The sequence below is a fragment of the Salmo trutta genome, chromosome 36, assembly GCF_901001165.1.
Source record: "Salmo trutta chromosome 36, fSalTru1.1, whole genome shotgun sequence".
NCBI classification, from domain to species: Eukaryota; Metazoa; Chordata; class Actinopteri; order Salmoniformes; family Salmonidae; genus Salmo; species Salmo trutta.
The window spans coordinates 33,934,165-33,952,991 of record NC_042992.1 but is presented as its reverse complement, the minus strand read 5'-3'; the positions used below and the strand labels follow the sequence as shown (position 1 = coordinate 33,952,991).

At 40.9% G+C, this 18,827-nt stretch overlaps 1 protein-coding gene across 1 annotated transcript in view; it reads left to right on the top strand.

Moving 5' to 3' along the window:
- LOC115176160 (chloride channel protein 1) overlaps positions 1 to 12,569 on the top strand; it is a 35,989-nt gene extending 23,420 nt beyond the window's left edge. Inside the window, exons 12-23 of the mRNA XM_029735993.1 lie at positions 1,945 to 2,100; positions 2,601 to 2,670; positions 3,043 to 3,153; positions 3,760 to 3,973; positions 4,173 to 4,306; positions 4,397 to 4,581; positions 5,374 to 5,455; positions 7,140 to 7,222; positions 10,338 to 10,385; positions 10,669 to 10,773; positions 10,935 to 11,021; positions 11,200 to 12,569. Of these exons, the coding sequence (XP_029591853.1) occupies positions 1,945 to 2,100; positions 2,601 to 2,670; positions 3,043 to 3,153; positions 3,760 to 3,973; positions 4,173 to 4,306; positions 4,397 to 4,581; positions 5,374 to 5,455; positions 7,140 to 7,222; positions 10,338 to 10,385; positions 10,669 to 10,773; positions 10,935 to 11,021; positions 11,200 to 11,670 (1,746 nt within the window). The 3' untranslated portion in view covers positions 11,671 to 12,569. The remainder of the gene's footprint in view (positions 1 to 1,944; positions 2,101 to 2,600; positions 2,671 to 3,042; positions 3,154 to 3,759; positions 3,974 to 4,172; positions 4,307 to 4,396; positions 4,582 to 5,373; positions 5,456 to 7,139; positions 7,223 to 10,337; positions 10,386 to 10,668; positions 10,774 to 10,934; positions 11,022 to 11,199) is intronic.
- The last annotated feature ends 6,258 nt before the right edge of the window (positions 12,570 to 18,827 follow it).

The window sequence follows — 18,827 nt, the reverse complement described above, 5'->3', positions numbered from 1 at the left end:
AGTCACCCTTCGCCTTGATGACAGATTTAAACACTCTTGGCATTCTCTCAACCAGCTTCGTAAGGAATAGTTTTCCAACAGTCTTGAAGGAGTTCCCACATATGCTGAGCACTTGTTGGCTGCTTGTCCTTCAAACTGCAGTCCAACTCATCCCAAACCATCTCAATTTGGTTTTTGTCAGGTGATGCAGCACTCCATCACTCTCCTTCTTGGTCAAATAGCCCATACACTGGCTTGAGGTGTGTTTAGGTCATTGCCCTGATGAAGAACAAATGATAGTCCCACTAAGCGCAAACCAGATGGGATTGCGTATCACTACAGAATGTTGTGGTAGCCATGCTGGTTAAGTGTGCCTAGAATTCTAAATTAATCACAGACAGTGTCACCAGCAAAGCCCCCCCCCCACCCCCCACCATCACACCTTCTCCTCCATGCTTCACGGGGGGAACCACACATGCGGAGATCATCCATTCACCTACTCTGCGTCTCACAAAGAGACAGCAATTGGAACCAAAAATCTCAAATTTGGACTCATCAGACCAAAGGACAGATTTCCACCGGTCAAATGTCCATTGCTCGTGTTTATTGGCACAAGAAAGTCTCTTCTTCTTATAGGTGTCATTGAGTAGTGGTTTCTTTGCAGCAATTCAACCATGATGGCTTGGTTCACGCAGTCTCCTCTGAACAGTTGATGTTGAGATGTGTCTGTTACTTTGTGGCGCTATGTGCAATGTGTGACTATACTGACAAACGCTACAGGGTGGAAAAGAAATTGGGCTGCAATTTCTGAGGCTGGTAGCTCTAATGAACTTAAATCTGGGTCTTCCTTTCCTGTGACGGTCCTCATGAGAGCCAGTTTCATCATAGCGCTTGATGGTTTTTGCGACTGCACTGAAAGAAACCTTAAACATTTTAGACATTTTCCGGATTGACTGATCTTCATGTCTCTTTGCTTATTTGATGCTGTTTTTGCCATAATATGGACTTGGTCTTTCACCAAATAGGGCTATCTTCTGTATACCACCCCTACCTTGTCAAAACACAACTGATTGGCTCAAAAGCATTAAGAAGGAAAAAAATGCCACAATTTAACTTTTAACAAGGCACACCTGTTGTCACGGGTGTCGTATGGATTGGACCAAAATGCAGCAGGAATATGTATACTCATCTTCTTTTTATTAGGCAGAAAGAAGGAAAAACAAAACACACGTATACAAAAACAACAACGATAAACAGTTCTGTAAGGCTTACAGCTATACAAAGAACAACTACCCACAAAATCCCATAAAAAAACACCCCTCTTAAATAGGACCTTCAATTAGAAGCAACTAGGAGCAGCTGCTTCCAATTGAAGGTCAACCCAACAAACACCACATAGAAATAGACATACTAGAACTAACATAGAAATAGACTAACAAGAACATAACCGAACAAACCCCGAAACACTCTAAACAAACACACCCCTGCCACGTCCTGACCAAACTACAATAACAAATAACCCCTTATACTGGTCAGGACGTGACACCTGTTAATTGAATTGCATTCCAGGTGACTACCTCATGAAGCTGGTTGAGAAAATGCCAAGAGTGTCATCAAGGAAAAGGGTGGCTACTTTTAAGAATCTCAAATATGAAATATATTTTGATTTTTTTAACACTTTATTAATTACTACATGATTCCATAGTTTTGATGTCTTCACTATTATTCTACAATGTAAAAAATAGTACAAATAAAGACAAACTTTGGAATGAGTAGGTGTGTCCAAACTTATGACTGGTACTGTATATATTAAACTATTCATTACACATTTTAACACAATTTATCCCTTACTCTTTTTAACACTTTTTCATTAACACTTTTTAACACTATTCTTTAACACTTTTTAATTAACAGATTTGCCATTACTTTTCCCTCTTCCTTTCCCTTCTTTCATGCCACCGCCAGCTGATGCCCAGAGAATGCATCAACTCCCTGTTCGACAACTTCACCTGGACCAAAATCTGGGGCTCCCCCCCTCCTCCCGGCCTAGGGCGCTCCTCTGCCTGGCTGCACCCTGACGTCAGCGTCTTCGTCATCCTCCTCCTCTTCTTCGTCATGAAGGTACCCTTCCTCATTCCCCTGCTCCCTCCTCCCTCTTTCTTTTCCACCCCGTAGCGCTTGTCAGTATAGTCACACATTGCACATAGCACCACTCAGTACAATGACAGACTCCTGGTTGAGTCACTCATCTCAGGAGAATAAGAATCTCCTGCAGAGAGACTGTAGTGGAGATGGAAATCCTTAGCACTCCATCAGTATCAAACTCGACATAGTTGCCTAGAGATTTCCACTGTGTGTACTGAAGGATAAGAGTGCAATACTGTGAGTGTTAGCATCAGTAGGATTAGTATTTCCCATCGAGGAGATATTGATGTGTATCTTGTCACAATGGTATTATTGGATTGGAGAAATGTCACCGAATAGACTAGTCGGGAATGTAGTCTAGTATTTCAAAAATACCTTTCAAGCCAAATCCTCTACGCTTTTGTGTAAGTGTTAAGATGCATTAACTCTGCTTAGTTACTAATTGAATTAGTAATTGAATTCCCTCCATGTCCCAGTTTTGGATGTCTGCTGTTTCGACGACAATGCCAATCCCATCTGGAGCCTTCATGCCTGTCTTCATACTCGGTAAACAGAAGCACAAGATTATCATATGTTATTAGTTGCAATATGAACACAAATTACATATCCATTTTTTATATTTCTTCATTCATGTGAATTGACAGAGAGAGTGATCCAAAGGCCTACAGTACATTACTATTGTATAAAGCTTCATGGGTAATGAAGTAGAGCATTCTGGGTCGTTTTTAATCAGTGTACCTTCAAGGATGCGATGTCGTGTATAACCAAAGAGTGAAAAATCACTAGTGAGCCTCAGAGATAGATGGGTGCTTAGGAGAGTGTCGGAGGAGGAGGTGAGGGGGTAAACGTCAGATAGCCAACATGCAATGTAAACATGACACTCCGCCTCCCATATCCACCATCTTTTTCCCCCCCCAGGAGCCTCTTTCGGCCGACTCGTGGGGGAGATCATGGCTACCCTCTTCCCCGATGGGATTCTGTTTGATGGAATCTTGTACCGCATCATCCCAGGAGGGTACGCAGTCATTGGTTAGTCTCCCTTTCCAGCTCCTCCCCTCCCTGTCTCAGTCAGTGCCTGCCCGTCATCCCCCTTTGGTGTGACAGTGAAATGTCACTGTCTGTTCACCCTCTCCTGTCCTCCGCTGTCTCGGTGACCATAAACCTATACGCTACCATTCATCTCCTTCATCTTCCCTCTCTCACCCTACAAACCCCCCTCCTCTTTTCCTTTGCTCCTTTCATTCCATCCCTTTTACTCTTTCTTCCTTCGCTATTCCCACATGCCGTTCTGTACATCATTACCAACCCTGGGTCCCTGATATAATGTTTCTCTTCCTCACCCCTCATACCTTGTTCTTTACCCCATGCCTCATCCCTTCTTTCCCTCCTCCCATCCCTCCTGTACTTGTCCATCAACTATGAGTAGTGTGTTGCCTCTTCCCATTAATCCCTCCCATCTTTTGCCATCCACCCATCACCCCCCCTTTTTTTTATATCCCCCTCTCTTATGGATCATCCATCTACACATCCCTTCCACCTGCAAATGCCTGTTTTCTCTCCTTTTCTCTGTCTACCCATCCCTCTCTCCCTTCCTCTGTCTTCCATTTCCTTCCTTTTCTCCCTCTTCACTCCCAGGAGCGGCGGCACTGACCGGAGCGGTGACCCACACGGTGTCCACGGCGGTGATCTGCTTCGAGCTGACGGGCCAGATCTCCCACATCCTGCCCATGATGGTGGCAGTGATCCTGGCTAACATGGTGGCCCAGGGCCTGCAGCCCTCGCTCTACGACTCCATCATCCAGATCAAGAAACTGCCTTACCTCCCTGAGCTGGGCTTTGGACACATCAGGTGTGCAAAGAGAAGCTGCAACCAAGGTGACATGTTGGCTCTAAGGGGGCCCAGTTGCATTGAGGGTCTCATGCTAACAGAATGAGTTGTTTGAGTCAATATGGCCGCCTCAGCATGCTTGATTCTTCAACATAAACACACCAGTAGTACACAAGTGTTGAGCATGAATTAATGATTGGCATTTCCTTCTGACTTACAGCCAGTATAACATCTTTGTGGAGGACATCATGGTTAGGAAAGTGAAGTTTCTCTCATTACAGTCCACCTACAGGGAGCTGATACACCTCCTGGATTCCACTTCTCTCAAAACGATACCCCTAGTGGATTCAACAGGTAAAATGTATGCATTTTTCATGAACGTGAGGATACATTTCAGTGTCTTCATTTCTTGAGTGGTTCATCATCATGTGACTCTTCCTGTAGACTCTATGATCCTTTTGGGCTCCATCGAGCGGTCAGAGCTCCACGCTCTCTGTGATTGGTGGCTCTCTGCAGAGAGGCGGATCCTCAGGCAGGAACAGCGTTTACAGGAACAGAACCAGTATGCCAAAGACAGCTGGGAATCCTTTGCCTTTGTGGATGAAGATGATGAGGAGAGTGGAGATAAGGTGTGTCAGAGAGACCAAGGGGAAATGTTCCTAAGGAATCAAAAACACACTCTTAGAAAATCAATCAAATCAAAGTTTATTGGTCGCCTATAGGGCTGTTGTGGTGACCGTATTACCGCCACAGTCGCGGTTACGAGTCACGAAGGCAGTCAACTTGTCTGCTAAATGAACTAGTGTAGCCCACAGCCATATGGCATAGCCAGAACAGGACCTAACATAAGGAAAACTCAGAGTATGCTATTCTGTTCTTCTGAAATAGACTACATTTTCTTCATATCATGCTTCTTTAGACCTGCCTAAAATAAATCATGGATTTATTGTGAAGGTGTAGGCTATATTACATGGATTTATTAGACTTTTTAAAATGTAGATGTTCCAAAGGTCTGTATCAGTGGCTTGTAGTCTGTGTGGAAGCCAGGAGATGCTGAATGTGTTTATGTTAATTAACGGCCAATTACTGTGAGACCGGCAGTAATTTTCTTGACAATCACCGGCTGACGAAATTTCGTGACCGCCACAGCCCTAGTCGCATACGCAGATATGCAGATGTTATCACAGGTACAACAAAAAATGGTTCTAAAAGGGTTGTTCTACAAGGACAGGGTTCTACATGGGTCTGCATGCACATTTTTTCATCCAAGAAGGTTTTTCGAAGGGTTCTGCCTGGAACCTGTTATTCTACAGGAACAAGCTGGAAAACGCTTACTGAAGCGCCTTGCTGCAAGGAACTTGTATTGTGCCATCATTTAAGCTGCCAATGTGATGAATTTACTGTTTTGTTAAATTTCCCAGAGTACCCCAGTTCAGGAAGAGAGTAATGGCCCCCTGCCATCTCCTAAACCACAGGAGCCCTTGTCCAATCACACAGCTCCTGGTGAGTTGAACCATCTCTGTGGAACAATGCTTCTATGGGTGCCTGGCAACAGTGTCATCTATTATTATACAGCGTATTGTATATTCATATTATTATACAGCGTATTGTATATTCATATTATTATACAGCGTATTGTATATTCATATTATTATACAGCATATTGTATATTCATATTATTATACAGCGTATTGTATATTCCTATTATTATACAGCGTATTGTATATCCATATTATTATACAGCATATTGTATATTCATATTATTATACAGCATATTGTATATTCATATTATTATACAGCATATTGTATATTCATATTATTATACAGCATATTGTATATTCATATTATTATACAGCATATTGTATATTCATATTATTATACAGCATATTGTATATCCATATTATTATACAGCGTATTGTATATTCATATTATTATACAGCGTATTGTATATTCATATTATTATACAGCGTATTGTATATCCATATTATTATACAGCGTATTGTATATTCATATTATTATACAGCATATTGTATATTCATATTATTATACAGCATATTGTATATTCATATTATTATACAGCATATTGTATATTCATATTATTATACAGCGTATTGTATATTCATATTATTATACAGCGTATTGTATATTCATATTATTATACAGCGTATTGTATATTCATATTATTATACAGCGTATTGTATATTCATATTGTTATACAGCGTATTGTATATTCATATTATTATACAGCGTATTGTATATTCATATTATTATACAGCGTATTGTATATCCATATTATTATACAGCGTATTGTATATTCATATTATTATACAGCATATTGTATATTCATATTGTTATACAGCGTATTGTATATTCATATTGTTATACAGCGTATTGTATATTCATATTATTATACAGCATATTGTATATTCATATTGTTATACAGCGTATTGTATATTCATATTATTATACAGCGTATTGTATATTCATATTATTATACAGCGTATTGTATATTCATATTGTTATACAGCGTATTGTATATCCATATTATTATACAGCGTATTGTATATTCATATTATTATACAGCGTATTGTATATTCATATTGTTATACAGCGTATTGTATATGTCACGTCCTGGCCAGTATAAGGTTAATTGGTATTGTAGTTTGGTCAAGACGTGGCAGAGGGTATTCGTTTTATGTGGTTCGGGGTGGTGTGTTTGTTGAAGGGGCATTTGATTTAAGTATTCCGGGGTTTTTGGGCACTGTTTGGTTTTCATGTATTCTATGGTTAGTCTAGTGTGTGTGTTTCTATGTTGAGTTAATTGGGGTTGGACTTCCAATTGAATGCAGCTGTTTGGTGTTGCCTTTGATTGGAAGTCCTATATTAGTTGGGTGTGTTTGTCTTGTATTTTGTGGGAGATTGTTCTGAGCTTAGCCTTGTGCCTAGCCAGACTGTTTTGTTGTTCGTGGTTTCGTTTTGGAGTGTTTGTTTTGATTTAATAAATGTTCAAAATGAACAACCGCATGCCTGCTGCGTTTTGGTCCTCCTTCACCGACGACAACCGTGACAGTATATTCATATTATTATACCGCTTTGAATTATTTTGTTATCAATCTTAACATCAAGACACCTTTGTAGAGAACTTTGACCTTCGTCCATCACATCTATTATCATCTGTCCTTTTCAGAAAAGGGCCCTCTTCAGTCTGTCAGGAGAACTCTACGGAATATCTTCACCTCTCAAGACAGACAGGCAGAGGGACAGTCACAGGTAGTCTATAACTGTGTGTGTACAGAATTTCTGTGTCTGTGTTTGTGCCTGTGACTCTACGTTAGTGCTGAGCGATTAACCAACATGTCAGTTTTCTTGTTCGTTTTTTAAACAACTAATTGACCAACGTCGGTTCAATTATTTGAATTCCATGTCGTTTTTTTCTGTGAGCTCAATGCACATTTTCTCTAGAGATAAATCAGATCAAGCCCGAACTGTGCGATGTAGTAAGGAGTTGTAGTTTCCAACAGGCCAAAATTCTACTTAGTTTGACACATTAAATATGGTAATTAACTATAATGATCATAATCCGTTGTGCACCTACTTGTCCAGTCTACACCACCTACTTGTCCAGTCTGTGTGGTGCAGACACAAAGAGGGAGAGAAGAGACAGAAGAACTCGCTACCGAGAGGGATAGAGAGCAGGTACTTTGGGGTATCTCTACCTGAAAATACATAGTCTAAGTGATTGATAGTTTGTATTCAGCAGTCATAAAAATATGCCTTATCAAGAATGGTATCAAGAATGGTCCACCACCCAAAGGACATCCAGCCAACTTGACACAACTGTGGGAAGCATTGGGGTCAACATGGGCCAGCATCCCTGTGGAATGCTTTCGACACCTTGTAGAGTCCATACCCCAACGAATTGAGGCTGTTCTGAGGGCAAAAGGGGGTGCAACCATTGCCACAGGAAGTAAGGGTGCTGAAGGTGCTGCACCACACTGTGAAAAATCTGAATTAAAACAGTTCTAATAATAATAATAATAAATACAAAAAAAAAACATTTACCAAAGTAGTGCTCTTGGCCTTTACTAGTCCTGTATTAGTGGACCAGTATTACCGCCTGTAGCACGGACAAAAAACCCAACCAACCTCAAAGCACTAATCGCTCAGCACTACTGTGCACACACCAATGTCTTCCTAACAATCACTAAAGTATTTCTGGTGCAGCAAATAAAGAGAATTGAGCAGCAAATAAATGACTGGGGTATTGAGCTGTTGAAATGTAGATACAGTTGAAGTCGGAAGTCTACATACACCTCAGCCAAATACATTTAAACTCAGTTTTTCACAAATTGCTGACATTTAATCCTAGTAAAAATTCCCTGTCTTAGGTCAGTTAGGATAGCAGAGAGAATGATTTATTTCAGCTTTTATTTCTTTCATCACATCACATTTGCGACCAAGCTTTAACTTCCTGACTGATGTCTTGAGATGTTGCTTCAATATATCCACATCATTTTCTTTCCTCATGATGCCATCTATTTTGTGAAGCGCACCAGTCCCTCCTGCAGCAAAGGATCCCCACAACATGATGCTGCCACCCCCGTGCTTCACGGTTGGGATGGTGTTCTTCGGCTTGCAAGCCTCCCCCTTTTTCCTCCAAACATAACGATAGTCATTATGGCCAAACAGTTCTATTTTTGTTTCATCAGACCAGAGGACATTTCTCCAAAAAGTGCAATCTTTGTCCCCATGTGCAGTTGCAAACGGTAGTCTGGCTTTTTCATGGCGGTTTTGGAGCAGTGGCTCCTTCCTTGCTGAGTGGCCTTTCATGTCGATATAGGACTTGTTTTACTGTGGATATAGATACCTGTTTCCTCCAGCGTCTTCACAAGGTCCTTTGCTGTTGTTCTGGGATTGATTTGCACTTTTCGCACCCAAGTACGTTCATCTCTAGGAGACAGAACGCATCTCCTTCCTGAGCAGTATGACGGCTGCATGGTCCCATGGTGTTTATACTTGCGTGCTATTGTTTGTACAGATGAATGTGGTACCTTCAGGCATTTGAAAATTGCTCCCAAGGATGAACCAGACTTGTGGAGGTCTACAATTTTTTTATTCTGAGGTCTTGGCTGATTTCTTTAGTTTCCCATGATGTCAAGCAAAGAGGCACTGCATTTGAAGGTAGGCCTTGAAATACATCCACATGTACACCTCCAATTGACTCAAATGATGTCAACTAGCCTATCAGAAGCTTCTAAAGCCATGACATCATCATGACAGAATTTCCCAAGCTGTTTAAAGGCACAGTCAACTTCGTGTATGTAAACTTCTGACCCACTGGAATTGTGACACAGTGAATTATAAGTGAAATAATCTGTCTGTAATCAATTGTTGGAAAAATTACTTGTGTCATGGATAAAGTAGATGTCCTAACCAACTTGCCAAAACTATAGTTTGTTAACAAGAAAGTTGTGGAGTGGTTGAAAAACAAGTTTTAATGACTCCAACCTAAGTGTATGTAACTTCCGACTTCAACTGTATCTTCTTTCCTTGGCGGTTTGATTGTAAACCATATTTCAAAATGGGAAATCTAAATATTTAGCCATTATATTTGCATGGGATGAATCTCATTACTGGGCACTGCTCTCTATGTATACACACTCCCTTATCTAATTGAGTGTGACATGAATTCACATGAATTGCAAATGGAGATTGTTCAGAGTGTGTGCAAAGTCAAGCATATTCCTTCTTAGTTCTATATGGAAATCAACATATGACATATGGTTATTTTTTCCCTGGTATGGCTGGCTGGTTGGCTTTTCATATTACCATTTTATACTGCAAATATGAAAAACAATGTATGTTAATGATACTCAAGGATGTACTTGTAAGTACAGGGTTTGAGTTTGCACCTTTTGATCAACCTACCGTATCTCCCTATTCAATGATGATCCTAATATTTTGTCACTCGTCGTAGTTGTACAGTTTTCTATTGGATAGGCCAGCCTTTGGTTTGGATTGTGCACCCCAAACTCATGACTATTTCATAATGAAAAGCCAAGTTATTATTATATTTCACACAAATGCCTGGCTTCAAAAATCAACAAGAGTACATCGATGAACATGCAGCCCGCACAAAACATGTTATTCTTGAGACTGCATTCAACCAAATCATTCTATATACTTTGAAGAGACTAATATGAGTTATTGGTTTCAAGAACAGCTGCAATCAGCTATGTTATGGGAAGCAGAAGTGAAGAGACTCTCATCACCTCACCTTGAAACTCTTCAAAGAAAATAGGGGCAACTAAAAATGTGTGCATGACGTTACTCGGGAAGTGTCTTATCTTACCCCCCCCCCCCTATTTTCTCTCTCTCTCATCAGGAGCCTTGCGCCAACCCTCTCCTGTCCGATACGATGACACCAGAAGAGGTAACTGATCTCATTCAGGTCCACTTAAGTGCGGTCCCAAGAACTTTACTTCCCCTGACGCCATGCCAAATGATTAGAGTAGGCTGCCTTGTACATTTTCCAACACCTTTGTCCTTGTCAAAAGGGTCTGGGCTAATATGTTGAAACCCATAAGAGGGTTAAAAGGTGTAAACATCCATACATCTCTTATGGAGGCAGTTGACATTGAAGGTTGCGTTTTAGAGTGTTTATAGCCAATTACAGTGTTGCGTTTCTTGACATTGTGTCTGGTTGGCTGGTGCAGATCAAAGAATGGGAGGAGGCTGAGATGGACAAGCCAATGGAAATTGATCAAATCCGAATAGATCCCTCCCCTTTCCAGCTAGTGGAGAGGACATCATTACACAAGGTTTGTTCAAGTGCTGCCAATTCATACCAATTTGGAGATACGGTATCTGACATCATGTCTAGACACATGGAAATACAACCAATAGTGGATTTGCTCAGAACAGAAGCCATACCAAAATGTTGCGGCCTAATTTGACGTCTGACCTTTTCTGCCTGTCCCAGACCCACACTCTCTTCTCATTACTGGGCCTGAGTCATGCCTATGTCACCAGTATCGGACAACTGGTGGGTGTTGTGGCACTTAAAGAGGTAAGAAAACGTCCTTTTCTCTTTCTTTTTTCTTTCTCTATTTCTGTTTTACAATATTTCATTGTCTTTTACTTGTGACGGAACCTGACAATTTAGTAAGGGTTGAGTCAAATTGCCTTATGAGTCTACTCATCGTGCTATTTTCTTTCCCTGTTCCCACTACCCCATTCTCTCCCAGCTCCAAAAGGCCATCGAGGGCTCCACCCGTAGCGGGGTCCGGCTACGTCCCCCTCTGGCCAGCTTCCGCAACACCAGCCGAAAGTCATCCAAACCCCAGGCAACTTCAGCCCCCTCCTCCCCGACCACCCCCTCCTCCCCTCCCTCCCCCACTCCCATCTTCCCCCATGCCACTGCCCCGCCACCTCCCCCGACACAGGAGGAGATGGCGGTGTGGATCGAGGGCACGAGGCGAGAGGTGGCAGAGGTGAACAGCAGCAGTAGCAGCAGCGGAACGGGGAGCAGCAGTAGCAATAGTAGCCCCTCACTACCCCACTCCTTGCCCCTCTCCATCCCCCTCACCTCGCCCCTCTCCATGCCCCTCACCGTTGCCCTCTCCATCCCCCTCGCCGCCTTCTCCTCTCCCCTCACCGCCCTCCGGCCTGTCGCAAAGCAGCAAGTGGAGGAGAGTGATGATGAGCAGCACATCTAGCCTTATAGACGAGTGATGTTTTTTTATAACGTTTTTTTTTTATGGTGTGAATTTCTCCTTTAGTCTTTCTCTATCCCTCCATTTTCTCTCTCTCCCTATTGCCCTTTCCCGCTTTCGCTCTCTCGCTGTTCCTTCTCGCACCCTCTTTCTTCAATCGATGAATGATGTCTGTGAATCCAGGAGGAGATATAATCTGGGCTCGATAATAGTACTTGACTTTTTAAGATTATAATTGGTGTCGTTGGTTTTAAACAGGAGACAATGGCTGCCAGTGATGCTCCAAGAGCTAAAAAATCAACAAGGCCCAAAAACGACCTTTACTAAACCCATCCTCACCTTGGGAGGGAGTTTTATGATCACCATGCTGGGTTGATAGATGACAGTGTTAAATCAGACTGACGACAGCCAACTCAGATGTAATGATGCTAGAGGTTTTTTACTTAATGATGCCATGACTCCAGCTGAACAACCGCCATCCCCCTCTGTAATTTAGATTAATCGCTCACTTGATGATAGCGCAAAGCAAACACGTACTGATGACATTATTATGAAACTTGGTGAATTTTACAATGGTGACTTTTCCTACCTCCCAAAAAAAGCTGAATAGTGTTCATTAGGCACCAGATGGAGGAAAACGGACTGAAACTGGGGGGACTACCTTGACCTTGGCCAACAAGAAAGGCTCATTTTCGTGTTACGTTGCGAAACGTAAAACGTTACCCTTTGCATGCCCTAATAAACAAAACCCTAATGTTCTTCTGACAAAAATCTAATAAAATTGTATTGTTCACATACACATATTTAGCAGATGGAATTGCGGGTGTAGCAAAATGCTTGTGTTCCTAGCTCCAACAGTGCAGTAGTATGTAACAATTCACAACAATACACACAAATCTAAAAGTAAAAGAATGGAATTAAGAAATATATAAATAGTAGATTGAGCAATGTCAGAGTGGCATTGACTAAAATACAGTAGAATAGAGTATATACATATGAGATGAGTAAAGCAGGATGTAAACAGTATTAAAGTGACTAGTGTTCCATTATTAAAGTGGCCAGTGATTCCAAGTCTATGTACTGAGCACAGAAGAAAAAATCTACGGTATGACACAATGTTTTATCTAAAAAGTAGTTGAATTATGAATTAACTTCTGTCACTCTACCACAACCACCTTTTTCTTTCTCCCCCTCTTTCTCTTCTTCAAACAGTTTCTCAGGTTGCTCCCTATGTCTTTAAACCTGCAGATGTTGGGCAGAGGAATCTTCCTGTCTGTTAAATGAAAAGGATTTTGATTGTATGTTGTCGATCTGTTTTTTTAATGTATGAATGTACAGTTAAAGTGGGAAGTTTACATACACTTAGGTTGGAGTCATTAAAACTCATTTTTCAACCACTCCACAAATTTCTTGTTAACAAACTATAGTTTTGGCAAGTCGGTTAGGACATCTACTTTGTGCAAGTAATTTTTCCAACAATTGTTTACAGACAGATTATTTCACTTATAATTCACTGTATCACAATTCCAGTGGGTCAGAAGTTTACATACATGAAGTTGACTGTGCCTTTAAACAGCTTGGAAAATTCCAGAAAATTATGTCATGGCTTTAGACGCTTCTGATAGCCTAATTGACATCATTTGAGTCAATTGGAGGTGTACCTGTGGATGTATTTCAAGGCCTACCTTCAAACTCAGTACCTCTTTGCTTGACATCATGGGAAAATCTAAAGAAATCAGCCAAGACGTAGGAAAAAATATTGTAGACCTCCACAAGTCTGGTTCATCCTTGGGAGCAATTTCCAAACGCCTGAAGGTACCACGTTTATCTGTACAAACAATACTACGCAAGTATAAACACCATGGGACCACGCAGCCGTCATACCGCTCAGGAAGGAGACGCGTTCTGTCTCCTAGAGATGAACGTACTTTGGTGCAAAAAGTGCAAATCAATCCCAGAACAACAGCAAAGGACCTTGTGAAGATGCTGGAGGAAACAGGTACAAAAGTATCTATATCCACAGTGAAACGTGTCCTATATCAACATAACCTGAATGGCCACTCAGCAAGGAAGAAGCCATTGCTCCAAAACCGCCATATAAAAGCCAGACTACGGTTTGCAACTGCACATGGGGACAAAGATCCTACTTTTTGTAGAAAAGTCCTCTGGTCTGATGAAACAAAAATATAACTGTTTGGCCATAATGACCGTCGTTATGTTTGGAGGAAAAAGGGGGATGCTTGCAAGCTGAAGAACACCATCCCAACCGTGAAGCACGGGGGTGGCAGCATCATGTTGTAGGGATCCTTTGCTGCAGGAGGGACTGGTGCAATTCACAAAATAGATGGCATCATGAGGAAAGAAAATGATGTGGATATATTGAAGCAACATCTCAAGACATCAGTCAGGAAGTTAAAGCTTGGTTGCAAATGGGTCTTCCAAATGGACAATGACCCCAAGCATACTTCCAAAGTTGTGGCAAAATGGCTTAAGGACAACAAAGTCAAGGTATTGGAGTGGCCATCACAAAGCCCTGACCTCAATCCCATAGAGAATTTGTGGGCAGAACTGAAGAAGTGTGTGCGAGCAAGGAGGCCTACAAACCTGACTCAGTTACACCAGCTCTGTCAGGAGGAATGGGCCAAAATTCACCCAACTTATTGTGGGAAGCTTGTGGAAGGCTACCTGAAAACGTTTGACCCAAGTTAAACAATTTAAAGGCAATGCTACCAAATACTAATTGAGTGTATGTAAACTTCTGACCCACTGGAAATGTGATGAAAGGAATAAAAGCTGAAATAAATCATTCCCTCTACTATTATTCTGACATTTCACATTCTTAAAATGAAGTGGTGATCCTAACTGACCTAAGACAGGGGATTTTTTACAAGGGTTAAATGTCAACAATTGTGGAAAAACTGAGTTTAAATGTATTTGGCTAAGGTGTATGTAAACGTCCGACTTCAACTGTATTTACAGTACACTAGAATGTGTGAGCACACATGTTTACGTTTCTTTGTCTGTCTTTAGTCGTGTATTTATTTATTTATCTTTTCGTAGAGCCGACTTGTCTCTGAATGTATTAACAATGTATAATGTAGTTAATAAATGTTAATAACTTATCTGCCATATTCTTTATTATTGTGATTATTCAAGGCATATGGATTTTGAACAGCATAATAAATAATATAAAATTATTAACTGAAAACGAATACAACTTTTATGAAACTATTACTGGGAAATGTAGTGCTACTTACACTATATTAAATGAACATGGGCTTTTGGAATTAACTTTGTACTTAGCAACATGCCTGTTCATGTAAAGCAGTAGAGGCATCTTTGTCATATTGATGAATTGGTGAACAAATGAGTGGTTCTCAGCTCCACTCCCACACTTCAGTCTTTCTGTCTCTCACTTCTATTGTCATCAACGTTACAGGCAGTAAAACAATCTCCTCCAACAGAAGAATTAGTCAGTTATAAAGAGACAGACAGAGGGTAGTGAAGCCTACAGTAAGACGGCAGTAACAGAACCAGATAAGCCGTATTGTTGACAGGACTATAACACTCCAGATTTCATAGCATTGTCGGAGGAACTAATGGCTTCCAAAAACATAAATGAGTAAATGTTGTGTCTTTTTAATACTTTTCAGCTGTGTCCGAATGAATGGAATATTTTAGTTGTCCTTTATTCATGATGGGTGTGAGTGACCCAGTCTACTCTCTGAATCCTAATCCAGCCAGCAAGCATATAGCAGTTTAGGCTCAATTCAGAATTTAATTGAGAATGCCTAATAAATTCCAATTAAATTATTTTAATTGAATTTCATTTGAATTGAAGTAGATAACAGGATACAGAATTGCAATTCCAATTAGAATTAAAGGAAATTTAATTGAATTGCGTGAAATTAAATGAAATTAAGATGCCTCTTCTAGTATATATTAGGTGTAGTCTATCCAAAAATGTGTACATTGTGTTATTTTTTACTATTTTCTACATTGTAGAAAACTTGTGAAGACATCAAAACTATGAAATAACACAAATGGAATCATGTAGTAACCCAAAAAGTGTTAAACAAATCAAAATATATTTTAGATTTTAGATTCTTCAAAGTAGCCACCCTTTGCCTTGATGACAGCTTTGCACACTCTTGGCATTCTCTCAACCAGCTTCACCTGGAATGCTTTTCCAACGGTCTTGAAGGAGTTCCCACATATACTAAGCACTTGTTGGATGCTTTTCCTTCACTCTGCGGTCCAACTCATCCCAAACCATCTCAATTTGATTGAGGTCGGTTGATTGTGGAGGCCAGGTTATCTGATGCAGCACTCCATCACTCTCCTTCTTGGTCAAATAGCACTTACACGGCCTGGAGGTGTGTTTTGGGTCATTGTCCTGTTAAAAAAAAAATTATAGTCCCAATAAGCGCAAACCAAATGGGATGGCGTATCGCTGCAGTATGCTGTGCTAGCCATGCTGGTTAAGTGTGCCTTGAATTCTAAATAAATCAATGACAGTGTCACCAGCAAAGCACCCCCAGACCATCACACCTCCTCCTCCATGCTTCACGATGGGAACCACACATATAGAGATCATCCGTTCACCTGCTCTGCATCTCACAAAGACACGGCGGTTGGAACCAAAAATCTCAAATTGAGACTCATCAGACCAAAGAACAGACTTCCACTGGTTTAATATCCATTGCTCATGTTTCATGGCCCAAGCAAGTCTCTTCTTCTTATTGGTGTCCTTTAGTAGTGGTTTCTTTGCAGCAATTCAACCATGAAGGCCTGATTCACACAGTCTCCTCTGAACAGTTGATGTTGAGATGTGTCTGTTACTTGAACTCTGTGAAGCATTTATTTGGGCTGCAATTTCTGAGACTGGGAACTCTAATGAACTTATCCTCTGCAGCAGAAGTAACTCTGGATCTTCCTTTCCTGTGGCATGAGAGCCAGTTTCATCATAGCGCTTGATGGTTTTTGCGACTGCACTTGAAGAAACGATCAAAGTTCTTAGCATTTTCTGGATTGACTGACCTGGACTGTCGTTTCTCTTTGCTTATTTGAGCTATTCTTGCCATAATATGGACCTGGTCTTTTACCAAATAGGGCTATCTTCTGTATAATACCCATACCATGTGACAACACAACTGATTGGCTCAAACGCATTAAGAAGGAAAGAAATGCCACAGATTAACTTTTAACAAGGCACACCTGTTAATTGAAATGCATTCCAGGTGACTAATTTATGAAGCTGGTTGAGAGAATGCAAAGAGTGTGCAAAGCTGTCATCAAGGCAAAGGGTGGCTACTTTGAAGAATCTCAAATATAAAATATACTTTGATTTGTTTAACACTTTAATAATTACTACATGATTCCATATGTGTTATTTCATAGTTTTGATGTCGTCACTATTATTCTACAATGTAGAAAATAGTAAAAATAAAGAAAAAGCCTGGAATGAGTAGGTGTGTCCAAACTTTTGACTGGTACTGTAATGGTATGCGTGAAGGGCTGTAGGAGGTCAGGCGCAGGAGAGCAGATAGTTGGTAGCAAAACGGAGCCTTTTATTTGGCGACAAAAAGCACAATGCACAAACTAACACGAAATACAAAATAAGGGTTTAACATAACCCAGCGTAACCAGCCTAACGTGTGCGTACATGAACAGATAAACAATCACTCACAAACAAACATGGGGGAACAGATGGTTAAATAATGAACAAGTAATTGGGGGATTGAAACCAGGTGAGTAAGACAAGGACAAAACAAATGGAAAATGAAAAGTGGATCGGCGATGGCTAGAAGGCCAGTGACGTCGACCGCCGAACGCCGCCCGAACAAGGAGAGGGACCGACTTCGGCGGAAGTCGTGACAGGTACTGTATATAAAGTATTGTTGAAACAATTGATTTTCAGGACAAACTCTTAAAATGTATGATCAAGGAAAACATAACCTGTATGCAAATATTCAAAGTTATTATATATAATGAAAAAAATATGAACGCAACATTTTCACAGATTTTACTGATTTACAGTTCATATATAGAAATCAGTCAATTTAAATAAATTCATTAGGCCCTGATCTATGGATTTTACATGACTGGGAACACAGATGGTCAGACACCTTAAAAAAAAGTTAGGTTGTGGATCAGAAAACCAGTCTGTATCAGGTTTGACCACTATTTGCATCATGCAGAGTAGAGTTGATCAGTCTATCGATTGTGGCCTATGGAATGTTGTCCCACTCTGCTTCAATGGCTGTGCAAAGTTTCTGGATATTGGCAGGAACTGGAACACATCGATCCAGAGCATCCAAGCATGGTCAATTGGTGACATGTCTGGTGAGTATGCAGGCCATGGAAGAACTGGGACATTTTCAACTTCCAGGAAATGTGTACAGATCGTTTCGACATGGGGCCGTGCATTATCATGCTAAAACATGAGGTGATGGCTGTGGATGAACGGCACGACAATGGGCCTCAGGATCTCGTCACGGTACCTCTGTGCATTCAAAGTGCCATCGATAAAATGCAATTGTGTTCGTGTCCGTAGATTATGCCTGTCCATATGATAACCCAACCGCCACCATGGGGCACTCTGTTCACAACGTTGACATCAGCAAACCGCTTGCCCACACAACGCCATACACATGGTCGGCGGTCGTAAAGCCGGTTGGACGTTTTGCCAAATTCTTTAAAACATAAATGGAGGAAGCTTATGGTAGAGTAATTAACATTAAATTATCTGGCAACAGCTCTAGTGGGCATTCCTGCAGTCAGCATGCCCATTGCACGCTCAAACCTTGAGACATCTGTGGCATTGTGTTTCTTTAAATTGCACTGAATTCAATTCTACTTGCTGTCACTCAAACTCAAGTTTAAATTCTACATCCTGTGGGGTGTGGCCAATACAATTTTAGTTTCAACTCGTGTGTTGAATGGAAGTCAAAATTCTGAATTGAGCCCAACCCTGCGATACAGTGGCCAACAAGAGGCCTACCAGCACTACAAATGGTATATCATCCATATTTTGTGTGTCTGTGTGTAATCTCGGAAACCCAGAAATAAAATCTTGTGGAATTGCGTCAGATATTCAATTAAGTTCTGGGGGAGAGGTGTTAGAAAATATTCTAGAACGAGGTGCGGAGTCAGGGCAG